The 14,170-nt window shown below is 43.4% G+C and overlaps 1 protein-coding gene across 4 annotated transcripts in view; it reads left to right on the forward strand.

The window, feature by feature from the left end:
• LOC115461368 (SH3 domain-binding protein 2-like) overlaps positions 1 to 14,170 on the forward strand; it is a 245,844-nt gene that overhangs the window by 193,588 nt on the left and 38,086 nt on the right. For all 4 annotated transcript variants that reach the window (XM_030191123.1, XM_030191126.1, XM_030191125.1 and 1 more), the window contains 3 exons: positions 4,153 to 4,223; positions 8,379 to 8,467; positions 12,957 to 13,016. In XM_030191123.1, the coding sequence (XP_030046983.1) occupies positions 4,153 to 4,223; positions 8,379 to 8,467; positions 12,957 to 13,016 (220 nt within the window). The remainder of the gene's footprint in view (positions 1 to 4,152; positions 4,224 to 8,378; positions 8,468 to 12,956; positions 13,017 to 14,170) is intronic.

Consider the following 14,170-nt stretch of genomic DNA (forward strand, 5'->3'; position numbering starts at 1 on the left):
ATACAAACTAACCATCAAAAATAATCAGCAGATATTAAAAAAAAAACTGTAATTCCCCCCCCCCCCCTCCAAAGTGGTGCACCAATCAGTACTTATCCAACGACGGAAAACAGAAGTCTATATTCCCCGCTACCCTAATGACTTTGCCACGGCATCACCATCCACTCTCTGCTGCTTAATCATGAGCCAAAAGCAATGTATTCAAACAAAATCTTCTACAAGAACGCCTTGTTTCACTGGAGCGTCACTACTTCAGGAAGAAATGGAGTTAATAGAAAGCATTTCTTCCTGAAGCAGTGACGCTCCAGTGAAACAAGGTTCTCTGGTAGAGGATTTTGCAGATCCTGCCCCCCTATGTCTTGCATCACCCACCCTCTCCCCTGCAGGTTTGCCAGTCCCTGCTGCCTACCTTACCTCTTAAACGCGTAATAATACCCCTATTGGTCTTCCCCCTCCCCATCCCATTAACAGCTCGCCCTCTATTCTTCTAAATACCCCCCCCCCCCCAATGCACAGCAGTCCACAGTGGCGGGAAGGGCTGATATCCCCACACCATGTTATTGGTTGGCTATGGTGGATGTTCCCCCCCCCCCCCCTCCATCAGCCTATTCCACCTGTATTAAAAGGCTACTGATAAAGCTGCTACTTTGTAATACTAAACACTTTCCAGATTTAGACTTTCTCTGCTTTTAGGTGTGGATCCCCTGACTATTTGGCATCTTTGACAGTACCTACTCTCTGGCTAGATCTCTTTGAATGATCACTACCTTGTTCTTCCCAGTCCCAAAGTAGCAGAGCTCGAGTTCACACATCACTGTGCTTTTTTCTTTATGTCCCTTCACTATTGGAATTCTCTCCTGCTCTTTATTCGTTCTGAATCCTCTTTTAAGAATGTTAACGTTGTTTTAAAAACCTAGTTTATTCAATGAAGCTTTTCATTTAAATACCTAGTTATCAAACACGCTTATGGTTGGTTCGTCACCTGTTCCTTCCCCTTACTGCTACTTTGTCCAGCCCTCCTCCACCCCTCCCCCAATGTTACGTTCCTCACCTGGTTCCAGGTCTGCGTGGCCGATTCGCCGGCGAGGCGCAATCCGGCAGAGATAGCCGGCTATTTTGGTAACGGTTCTCCAGGATAGGTCGACCATCTTGGGATGGGCATCTCAGCTTATGGCAGCCATCTTGGGGTTGGCCCGTATTTGGGCATTGGGTTTCTCTGCTGATGGGGGCAGCCATCTTGTTTCAGCTGCACATGTTTTAGCCTGATTCCTTCACTATTTAAAGCACTGCCTCCAGGCCTTCATTGCTTCAGCCTCAATTGTTTTGAGGAGTTGCTGTCGGAGTGCTGTTCGCTGACCATCTTCTGTTCTTGTTTTCCTGTGTACCGGACCTTGGCTAGGTTTCTCGGATTACGCTTGTTTGCTGCCTGCCTTGACCCTGGATTGATTTTGACTATTCTTGCCTATCGGAGAACTGGTTCTGGACTGCGTCTGTTCCCTGCCATCCTGGTCAGCGGCTGTGCAACCCCGCCGGTTCCAGAAGTCCTGGTGGCCACCTGCAGCTGGAACCTCAACTCGGTGAACGGTGGTTGCTTCCCAGGTGAAGCTAGGGGTTGTCTGGCTGCCTGACCAAGTGCAGCATCACTCCATCTCAGCCGTGCTCAGTCGGGGCACAGGGGCTCACTACTACCGGGTCATAACACCCAATTTGTTTGGTTCCCTTAGACCTTTGTCTCTTTGTTTGACTGCTTGGTTTCTTTCCTATCAAGTTATTGTAGTTTCTTTCCTCTTTTTAAGTTTATATTTTTAGATTTATAAACCGCCCAGATCTGCCAGTCAGGTAGGGTGGTATAGAAAGTTTTAGCAAACATAAACATGTGGAGAACTGTTCTCTAAAGAAATTGGTTCCAGTGATGCTGGAACTAGGCATGCTGCGAAATGAGTCAGCTTCCCTAGTGGCATAGGCGCCCCGTATAAGAGGCTTGGGGAGGCTAAGCCTCCCCAGCCCGTCACTGCCCCGCCCCCGCCGCACCTTTAAATATTATAGTTTTGCTGGAGTCGCGGGCAGCCGGCATTGAAGACATTGGCAGGCTTACGCCGGTTCCAGCAGCCTTTCCTTCCCTCGTTGCAAGTCGGATGATGGCTCCGCCCTCTTCTGACGTATTTCCTGTTTCTACGAGGGCGGAGCCATCATCCGACTTGCAACAAGGGAAGGGAAGGCTGCTGGAACCGGCGTAAGCCTGCCGATGTCTTCAATGCCGGCTGCCCGCAACTCCAGCAAAACTATAATATTTAAAGGTACGGCGGGGGGGGGGGGGGCAGGAAGGAAACAGGGCAGACGTGAGAGGAGAGGAGGGTTGCTGCACATGGTGGAAGAAGGGGAGAGGAGGGTTGCTGGATGGTGGGAAGGGGAGAGGAGGGTTGCTGGACATGGTGGAAGAAGGGGAGAGGAGAGGGCAGGGGAGAGGAGGGTTGCTGGATGGATGGAGGGAAGGGGAGAGGAGGGTTGCTGGACATGGTGGAAGAAGGGGAGAGGAGGGTTGCTGGATGGAGGGGAGAGGAGGGTTGCTGGACATGGTGGAAGAAGGGGAGAGGAGGGTTGCTGGATGGAGGGGAGAGGAGGGTTGCTGGACATGGTGGAAGAAGGGGAGAGGAGGGTTGCTGGATGGAGGGAAGGGGAGAGGAGGGTTGCTGGACATGGTGGAAGAAGGGGAGAGGAGGGTTGCTGGATGGAGGGAAGGGGAGAGGAGGGTTGCTGGACATGGTGGAAGAAGGGGAGGGGAGGGTTGCTGGATATGGTGGAAGAAGGGGAGAGGAGGGTTGCTGGATGGAGGGAAGGGGAGAGGAGGGTTGCTGGACATGGTGGAAGAAGGGGAGAGGAGAGTTGCTGGACATGGGTGGATGGAGGGGAGGGTAGGGGGGAGAGGAGGGTTGCGGGACATGGAGGGGGAGGGAGGAGTGAGGAAGGAGATGAGATAACAGAAAAGGAAGAGAGTAGAAAAACTGCACATGGATGAAGAAAATAGGCAAAAGCTGGATCCACTGGACAGTCAAGTTTGCGGAGGACCCAGCTTTTACTTATGGATGTAGGACAAGAAATGAAGAAGAAAGGCGGAAAGGAAGCCCTGGAAACGGAGTTAAGAGGACAGATAGCAGCAGAATCAGATACTGACCCAGCATGATCAGAAAAAGAAAGTCACCAGACAACAAAGGTAGAAAAAAATCATTTTATTTTCATTTTAGTGTTTGGAATATGTCCACTTTGAGAATTAGGTGTTCTACATTAAAAGTTTATTTACTTATTTATGACATTTTATCCCACATTAAACATGAATTAGGATGTTTTGTGGCTCTACATGAGAATTGTGATATTATGATCCCTTGTTTCAATATTGTTGACGGTCTGCATTTTCCGTGTGGGTGGTATATTGGTGTATTAGGTTCTGCCCAGTGTAATATTTATGGTACAGTAAGGTTCAGAGTGTGTTTTTGCACAAAGTTGTGCATAGTGTTTTGCAGTTGAGCGATTGTGGTTAGTATATGCTTTGAGCAACCACTTTATTCTTTGACATATGATACATAACTAATATCTAAATTTAATAAAAGGTATTAATTGTGACATTTATTTATTTATTTTTTCTGTGTGTGATCAGACAATTATGGATTTAAGCTCCACCCCTGGCCCCACCCCTAACCCCGCCCCCTTTAGCCTCCCCAAACAGTTGGGCCACCGACCGCCTATGCCTAGTGGCCAGTATCCACATTACCAACACCCGTCATTATTTATTATGTTTTGTCAAAGATTGCTCCGGCATTGGGCTACCCTCAGAGTTGACACTTTCCAAGTGAGGATGAAGTAAACTGCGGGTAAAAGCAGGTCAGGTTCCAGTCCTGTCACTCTGACACTTATGGATTATGGTTTATTAGATTTGGTATACTAATGATGATGATACATATCTCACCAGTTTAATTTCACTTGAAATTAAAACTGCTCTTTTTAGTTCTGCTTTGAGGGCTATCATAAAGGACATGAAATTGAGCGAACAGTGTTGAGTAGGTCATGCAGGAAATTCAGATTGTTTACAGATAGCAGTCTTATAATTAAAACATTAGTATCAACCATTTAATCCTTTGATGACATTATTGTTCCTAGAAATGGATGTTATCACTAAGGAAAGAAATAGATTACTACCATGAAAAGAAGGAAACAGTGACTGATTTAAGGTAAGTAGCTGCTCTCTTTTTAACTTTAGCTCATTTCTTTTCTGTCCCCGCACACAGAAACTCAATATTAAAGGACTGCTATAAAGCTGCAGTGCTTTGGAGGGAAAATAATCTATTGTTTGATGATGTTTAATCATACAGTAGCTTGTTTTATTATATTTATTTTACTTGGTTTTTTTTGAAAGAAATTAAACCTTAGACTGAAGCCAGGAGTTTGGGTTTATCCAGATGTTAATAAACTAGGGATATTAGAGGCCACAGGCTTTTAACAACTTATACAAATGCTACGGAACCTAAAACTAAATATAGGTTTTGTTTGCAGTTAAATGTTAATTTAAATTCATAATACTCTGCTGATAATTCTGCATCTATAAACAGTGATTTATCTGTGGAGTGGCCAGGGAGTGATTGTATGCCCAGTTCCAGCAGCTGGCCTCTAGTTTACCCTTTCCCATCCTATATCCTGAAGGCACACTTAAGCCTTCTTTAACAAAGCCACGCTAGCGATTCTCGCGCAGAAAATTAGAGGAAACCCACAGGAATTGAATGGGCTTCCTCTCATTTGCCGCGGCTTTGTAAAAGAGGCCCTTAGCCAGTTGGGTTTTCAGGATCACCACAATAATTATGCATCAGACAAATTTGCATAATTCCAGAGATACATTATATGCGAATGTATCTCATGCAAATTCATTTGTGGTGATCCTAAAAATTTGTCAAGGGGAGGGTTGAGAAGCACTGATCTAGTCCACATCAGGCATACTTGGCATCTGCCACTAATAAGAAACTTTTAAATGAGCCCAGTCTTCACTAGCCACGTTGCAAAGTTTTTGCTATTTTCATATCATATTTTAAAATGTTTTTCTCTATATGACATGTGATGTCCAACATGTGGCATTCTAGCAGGGTTTATCATTCTTGAAGAAAAGTGAATTATTTTCAGATTGTGATATCTCTTAAATCATGTAAGCTTTCGAGACCAGACATCCCTGTTCCTCATATGTGACAGTAGAACAAGAGAAGGAAGCTTTCATGTCTAGAGAATGTTGTGGAAGGGAAATTCACTCAACAGGGATCATAAGAAAGTTTCCAGAGGAAACTGGATATGTATTAATTACAGGCAATTGGCAGAATCTTAGTCACACTTAAGGAGTTAAAATTCTTGTGAAGAAGGTGCTAATGTAACACCTTCAACAGGGTCCTGGAGCTTTGTTGCATCCCTTACAGGGCAATGAGAGAAATACTGTTTTTACTATTGCATTTGTTGAGGATTAAAAAATATTTTTATTGGCACTTGATCTCTAGTGCCTCTCTTATTTATTTATTTATTTGGAGTTTGCTCACACCTTTTTTAGTAGTAGCTCAAGGTGAGTTATTTTCAGGTACTCTGGGTATTTCCCTGTCCCTGGAGGGCTCACAATCTTTTCTCCTCTGTTGGAAAACCATGGGCCATCCCTTCTCTGTGTTTGCTTGTTTTGTTAGTCTTCACATAGGTGGCTCATCTCCTTTTCTTTGATACACCCTCAATAGTGCCATTAGTACCATATGTAAACATGTCAGCTGCGCTACACAAACCCATTTGAAGAACATGGCTCACTCAGCAGTGTAGTGTACCTCTTTCAGGGGCTGATACAGAAAGCATTACTGTGAGTTTTACTGGCCGAGCAATGCAGAAAGGATTTCATCATGAGCGTTAACTTGCGCAGAAACCATTACTGCACACTGCATTAAAATTCATGGTAATGCAGTTATTAACAATTGCACTACTTTGAAGTTTTTTTTTTTTCAAGTTTTTGACGGACATTGTACGCAGGAAAGTTTTTACCAGTTCCTGGTTGAGAGGAGTAGGTGTCTAGCAGCACCCCTTCTCTACATCCAACCCAACCATCCTACCCCAGATGCTTTCTTCAATGGCTCCCTTCCCCCAGTATTAAAAAAAAACAACAAAAAAAAACTTGCCCTGGTAATCTTGTGGCCTCTCCCTCCAACCCAGCCTGACTCAGATTCTCTCTTCCTCTACTAAAAATGTTTTTTTTTTTAAACTTGCCCTGTTAGTTTAGTGCCCCTGACTCAACCCAACCCAGACACCCCTTCCCCCTATATTAAAAAAAACAAAAATTGTCTTGGATATCTAGTGGCCTCCCTCCCCCTCCAAAAATTCCATAGTGTCTAGTGGGACCCCACTCCCAGACCCTGTACTTTTAATGAGGCATCACTTTTGCCTTATTTAAAGTATAGTGTCTGAGAGGGGGCCTAGGCAAGGGATCGCAGGGTAACATAGTAGATGATGGCAGATAAAAACCTGTTCAGTCCATCCAGTCTGCCCAACAAGGTAAACTTAGTATAAGGTATGATGTGATACTACAAACATATACTTGATCTCGATTTGTCCTTGCCATTTTCAGGGCACAGACTTTAAAAGTCTTCCCGGCACTGGTCTTGTTCTCCAGTTAATGAAGCTGAATCTGTCCAGCCACGATCAGGGCACAGACCATAGAAGTCTGGCTTTGCTTCCCAATTACTGGTGTTGCCATCTAATTACCGCTAAGCTTGTTTGGTTCCACACCTTCTGTGCATGGAGTGGAGGAGCGGCCTAGTGGTTAGAGTGCCAGTGTTGACATCCAGAGGTGGCCGGTTAAAATCCCACTGCTGTTCCTTGTGACCTTGGGCAAATCACTTAACCATCCATTGCCTCAGGTACAAACTTAGATTGTGAGCCCTCCAGGGACAGAGAAACACCCAGTGTACCTGAATGTAACTCCCCTTGAGCTAGTACTAAAAAAGGTGTGAGGAAAATCTAAATAAATTAATAAGACCAGTGCCGGGCAGATTCTATGGTCTGTGCCCTGAAAATGGCAAAGACAAATCAAGAACAAGTATACATATGTAGTATCACATCATAGCTTATACTGAGTTTTTGTTGTTGGGCAGACTGGATGGACCATAAAGGTCTTTATCTGCTGTTATCTACTATGAGGTGTTTTTTTTTTCCATGAAATTTTATTGAGATTTATTTTAAAAACATATATAAACAGGTATTAAATATATATAATAACAAGTCAACAATAAAAGGTAAAGTTGCAGTAAGAACATCTAATAATTTTGTGGTATGTAGCCAACCCAGTGGCCTAGTGACACTCTTGCGGGGAGACCCAGAATCTATTCTCAGAACCAGTTTATGTTCTTTGGAGTGTCAGGGGCTGAGGGTACTGTTGTTTAGCATTTACAGCAGCCAGGAAGATGCCCAAGTCATTGCACAAAAGCAACTTCCACTGGTTCATTCAAAAGTACACTTGTACTGGGTTCTTGAGAGAGTCATGGTTCATTTAGCTAAGCCAGAAGACTGGTACTGTAATCACTGAGTTACACAATGAGAACTCTGAGTATTGCCTGGGCTAAGTGCTCTGGTGATCCCTGTTATATAAACTAGAAAGCCAGAGGCAGCTCTCGGAGACCTTTGCTTAGGACTTGCCAGCCATGTGTGGCTAGCAGGCATTTACAAAAAAAGGAGTAGGAGTGGAGGAGTAGCCTAATGGTTAGAGCACAGGGTTAGATACAGCAAACAGGAAAACCTCCACGTAGACAGTACAATCAAGCAAAAGTAGAGGCTGGCAAAAGTAGAGCACAGGGTTGACAATCAGGGAAGCCCGGTTCAAATTCCACTGCTGCTGCTTGTGATCTTAGGCAAGTTACTTAACCCTTCATTGCCTCAGGTGCAAACTTGGATCTGTATATCACAGGGGAGTACCTACTTCCCCTGATTGTAACTCACCTTAAACACATGAGCTAAATCCAAATAGATAAATACATGTACAACGCTCCCTCCTTCCCTCTTAGTACATGGTGATCTGTAAGGGTTCTTGAACATTGTCCATGAAGCACTCTGATACCAATCTATCTGTGAAACTGTCTGTCAAATTTCCATCATTTGCTTAAGGCCAGACTCAAAGCCATCAAGTCTACCTCCTTCCCTGCACTTACTAAGCAAAAGCACTTTGCCTAAAATTGCTTAACCTTTGACCTAAGGGTCAGGATCCAGTCTACTCAACAGGGTTGGAGTCTGCTATGTTTTCTTTGTTTCTATATGTATGAGACCAAAAAAGGAGTTGCGGGGGTAAACCTTATTTAATATAATTTTATTTGTTTTCTTTAATGTAGTGATTCAGAATCTGATGCTGACAGTTTTTATGGTTCAGTGGAACGCCCTGTTGATATCAAATACACTCACAATTCAGTAGAAGCAGAAGGTGAGCAATATCTTGTTTCAGTGATCTACATTTTTTTTTCCAATTGAGATCCACTTTGGCAAAAATGTTCACCATGAAAGCATAGACAATCTCTGAACAAAGTAACTGGGGCCTGGTAGGAGGAGGGGTCCCCCTCCAATGATGCAGCCAAGTCCAACTACTCTGGTGCACTAAGATTGCTAAGACGAACTGCTCCTACTAGTCAGTCTTCAGCATCCAGGCTTAATTGGGTTTCTTTCAAGTTTGTTAATCCTCCCCTACCTTCTCCAGAAGCTCTTGTCAGCCCCATCTCTGAAATTGCTGTTCTGTTTTCTTCTGGCACTGTGCAGCTCTTGGTGATTTGGGCTGTATGGCATCTGAACTCTTCACTATTCACACAGGGGTCCTTTACAAAGGCACGCTGAAAAATGGCTTGCGGTAGTGTAGGCGCGGGTTTTGGGCGCGCACCAATCCATTTTTTAGCTCACCTGTAAAAAGGGCCTTTTAAAAAAAAATTTTGCCGAAAATGGACGTGCAGCAAAATGAAAATTGCCGCGCGTCCATTTTGGGTCTGAGACCTTACCACGAGCCATTGACCTAGTGGTAAAGACTTACACGGTAACCGGGCAGTAATGACCTACGTGTGCCAAATGCCACTTGGCGCACGTCCATTACGTGCGCCCAAAAATAAAAAATATGTTTCAGATGCGTGGATCTGACGCGCGCCAACAATGAAATTACCACAAGAGCCATGCGGTAGTCGGGCGGTAACTCCATTTTGGCGCACGTTGGGCACGCATAGATGCTTATGTGACTTAGTAAAAGGGCCCCATAGTCTTGTGAGAATAGCACAGAGCTAAATGATTCCATAGTTATGAGGCTACACAAATAAAAGCTCTGCAACTAGCATCTATTCATAACATTTCCTTAGGGCCTGGAGCAGGGGCGGACTGATGGTGATCTGAGCCCCTGTTTCACTAACACAGACTACTCAGTAAGTACTGTGGATTCTTTTGGATTCGTATTAGGTAAATGAGACCTTTATTAGAGGTGCTAAAATCTACAATGATTAAGATATATACACGCAATGATTAGCTATATAACTAAAAAGAAACAATACCTATCTATAAACAGTCATTACATCACTGGTCTCTACATCTAAGCAATGCTAAGAGTTCCTAGACCAGGAAAAGAAGCAATAATACACTATAGTAACATAGTAGATGACGACAGAGAAAGACCTGTACTGTCCATACAGTCTGCCCAACAAAGATAAACTCATATATGCTACTTTATGTGTATACCTGACCTTGATTTGTATCTGTAGTAAATCAACAATACTAACAAAATCCCAGAATTAACCACTGGTAATATAAAATCTAATACAATAAAAGAACCAGGGTCTCAATCAGGGCAGGAACCAATGAGAGAACAGATATCTCTATATATAAAAGGCACCACCAACGTTCTAAATGAAGCTTCCAGCTGGAAGTGTGAAGGGGGAGAGATATCCGGTTACCCCATGAGTGTCTGCCCCGCCCTCGCTCTCTCTGTAACACAAATAGTGAAGGAAAACACAGCAAAGCATGAAATCAAATCGCTCTCTCTGTAACAGTGAAGGACGCAGAGGGGGGAGGGAAGAGAGGGCAGAAGCCCTCACTATCTCTGTAACACAAACACAGCACAGCACAGCAAGAAACTTAACACTGAAGGACTCGACTCCGAGGGGAGAGGGGAACAGACAGCACAGGGGAAGGGAGAGAAGTAGTAGTAGAGGGCAGGGACACACACACTCCCACATGCACACAGAAGAAAACCTTGCTAGCCTCCGTTTCATTTGCATCAGAAACGGGGCTTTTTTACTAGTAACTACATAAATAGTAGTGAATCTATAAATGATTAATATGTGTGTGGAGTAGTCTCAGAGTAATAACTCACCCAAGCGAGGAAACGCCAAAGTGATTTTATACCTCTGAGGGTGGACAAGCATCTCAATCATTGATCTACTCCATAATTTTCAAAAAAAATTTTGTTAGCAAAAAGTTTTCTCCTCCCCCCCCTAGTGAAAAATATTAATCCTTATGTATGGACTTTTATGGGGTTTGGAGTTTGAAGATTTAAGAGAAAGCACTTCCGCAGTACTATTATTGAGTGCTAGTGTGAGTGTTTTTGGTGGGGTACCATGAAAGATTAGGTATTTTTGAGTGAAGTTATTTTAGAGCACTGGGTTTTTGCTAACAAAATTTGTTTTGAAAATTATGGAGTAGATCAATGATTGAGAAGCTTGTCCACCCTCAGAGGTATAAAATCGCTTTGGCGTTTCCTCGCTTGGGTGAGTTATTACTCTGAGACTACTCCACACACACATTAATAATTTATGGATTCACTACTATTTATGTAGTTATATCTGTTCTCTCATTGATTCCTCCCCTGATTGAGACCCTGGTTCTTTTATTGTACTTGATTTGTATCTGCCATTTTCAGGGCACAGACCGTAGAAGTCTGCCCAACACTAGCCCCGCCTCCCAACCACTAGCCCTGCCTCCCACCACTGGTGCTGCCACCCAATCTCCGCTAAGCTTCTGAGGATCCATTCCTTCTGAACAGGGTTCCTTTGTTTATCCCACGCATTTTTGAATTCTGTTACTGTTTTCATCTTCACCACCTACTGCAGGAGGGCATTTCAAGTATCTACCACTCTCTCCGTGAAAAAATACTGCTTGAGTCTGCCCTCCCTTCAATCTCATTTCATGTCCTCTAGTTCTACCGCCTTCCCATCTCCAGAAAAGGTTCGTTTGCAGATTAATACCTTTAAAATATTTGAACATCTGTATCATATCACCCCTGTTTCTCCTTTCCTCCAGGGTATACATGTTCAGGTCAGCAAGTCTCTCTTCATACATCTTGTAACGCAAATCCCATACCATTTTGTAGCTTTTCTTTGCACCGCTTCAATTCTTTTTACATCCTTAGCAAGATACGGCCTCCAAAACTGAACACAGTACTCCAGGTGGGGCCTCACCAACAACTTGTACAGGGGCATCAACACCTCCTTTCTTCTGCTGGTCACACCTCTGTCTATACAGCCTAGCAACCTTCTAGCTACGGCCACCGCCTTGTCACACTGTTTCGTCGCCTTCAGATCCTCAGATATTATATTATCACTCCAAGATCCCTCTCCCCGTCTGTACATATCAGACTCTCACCGCCTAACACATACGTCTCCCGTGGATTTCTCCTCCCTAAGTGCATCACTTTGCATTTCTTCGCATTGAATTTTAATTGTCAAACCTTAGACCATTCTTCCAGCTTCTGCAGATCCTTTTTCATGTTTTCCACTCCCTCCTGGGTGTCCACTCTGTTGCAAATCTTAGTAACATCCACAAAAAGGCAAACTTTACCTTCTAACCCTTCGGCAATGTCATTCACAAATATATTGAACAGAATCGGTCCCAGCACCGATCCCTGAGGCACACCACTACTCACCTTTCCCTCATCCGAGCGAATTCCATTAACCACCACCCTCTGGCGTCTGTCCGTCAACCAGTTCCTAATCCAGTTCACCACGTCGGGTCCTATCTTCAGCCTGTCAAGTTTCTATAAACAATCATAAACTATAAACAATCATCACTGGTCCTTACAACATCCAGGCTCTTATCAGCTGGGGGGGCCCTGTTCACAGCGAAAGCCAGGAGCTTCTTTGACCAGGAAACATGGTTCTCTGCGCAGTTCGTATGTTATTCACTCCCACTTCACTGCCAGAGGCCTCCCTTTTTTATTAGGTTTAGAACTCATGTTCAGAGCTAAGGAAAATTACAGAATGCTTCTCTGTTTAGGTAAACAAGCCATACTGTGGGAGTGTGGTCACATGTTTCCTAGTCCAAGTGGCCAGTCTGAACTCGAAAACAGGCCCCATCTTTCCCTTCACATAACAAATTAATTAGAGCTGTGTCTTATCTTCTACATTCCAACTTATTTTCACACAATCAAAGTTAAACAATCATTTCCAAACAGAACCACTTCTAATCAAAAATATAGACCCCGAGTGCACTGGTCGGTCAAGGCAGAGTTGAAAAACAATCTTTAAAATTCACTTTTATTACACCCTGTCACCACCTATTTTGTAGGTGGTAAGGGCTCATGCACTAACCAAGTGCTAATGTAGCTGTGCTAACCAGTTAGCATAAAACATGCCCACTCTCCGCCCCCCAGCACCAAAAAATACATGTTATTTTTTAGCTTGTGGGTAGTGTACGCTGATCCTAAAACTACAACGGGATGCCTGAGCGCACTCCATGGTAAGTCATTTTTAGCTGTGGTAAGCATGCATCAGCTTAGTAGAAGGGCCCCTTTAGTGGGGGGAGGTCCACTCTTCCATGGAGAACAGTTTCCAGCTAGGAAAAAAAATAATGTAACCCATTTAAGAATTTTGAATGATAGGGAATTTTCCCCAAACGTTCTGTTGGTAGTATTAATGAATGTCTGTAAGAGCTGTTCTTTCCATTAACAGATGTTCAGGAAGAGGATGACGATGAAGAAGGCGAATATTTGGAGCCAAATGGTACAGAAGGCAAGTTATGTGAATTGTAGAAGCCTAAGAGTGTTCTGTAAAAGGATCTCTGTAGATGTACTTGGAACAAAAAAAAGGGCAACACTGTTTTTATTTCAAGGATTTGCTTTAGATTGTTCTTCTTGAATGAATAAGCAGCAGCTCTTCTGTACTGCCTTAGAAAGGCAAGGGAAAACCAAGCTTCATTGTTTTAGTTTTCAACATTTTTATTGATGACAATCAAAATTTTGATACATTCCACATCTGGCCCAAATAACATAGCAACATCATAACATGTATAACAAAAAGCCAGTGATTGAGTCCGTCATCAATTTTTTTGCTTTCACCTTTTCACCCCTCCCCACCCATCTTCCCCCCTCCTTGCTCCTTTCCCCTCCCGTTACCCTCTCCCCTCCCTCGCGTGCAGCTTCATTGTTTTAATGGTCCCACACCAACCTGGTGTAACAATCTCTCTCTGATTCAGAGAGAAGTAATATAACAATTCACTGAACAAGTATTTAGTGGGGGGGGGGGGGGGTTACTATTTTAAATATTTTCTATATATTTTAAATGTCAGTGTTTGGGGGAATTTCATGTATGTAAGCTCTGGTTGGATAAATGCCGCAAATTTATATAATCCTAGATCCCTGTATTTCTGTGTCAAAATTCACATGTAAAAGGGGTGTTCCACTGAAGACTGCTCCTTTCTTTGGGACCAGTAAAAACTATATTAAGTTAGACCAATAAAAAGTTATCACCATATATTTTTTTATTTTGTAATCTTTAATGCTGTGCATTCAAGGGGGCCAATGTGGCAGTCACACTACTTTATTGAAAAAAGTAAAAAGAGAATAGTCTATTTCACTATTTACAAAAACATGCATGAAATATATTTCAAGTCCTTGGTTATTTTAATTAGAAAAAGAGTCAGGTTGATTCTTGATGGTCTCTTAATTAATGGAAATATGAATCCAATGATAAAATCTCAATTTTAGGGGCTCTGTGCCAGTTAGAAAATGTGGATCGCTCAGGCTCCAGTGGCCAAACGCGAATGCTAGAGCCATCAGCACCAGACTAGTTCCTGCATTTGCCTGCACCCTAGGATCAGAGACAGTGAGGCACATGAGCCCAGGCACAGTCCTCCCGTAGAAGTACCCCTATGATCAGTGCTAATA

This window comes from Microcaecilia unicolor, chromosome 2, assembly GCF_901765095.1.
Source record: "Microcaecilia unicolor chromosome 2, aMicUni1.1, whole genome shotgun sequence".
Taxonomy (NCBI): Eukaryota; Metazoa; Chordata; class Amphibia; order Gymnophiona; family Siphonopidae; genus Microcaecilia; species Microcaecilia unicolor.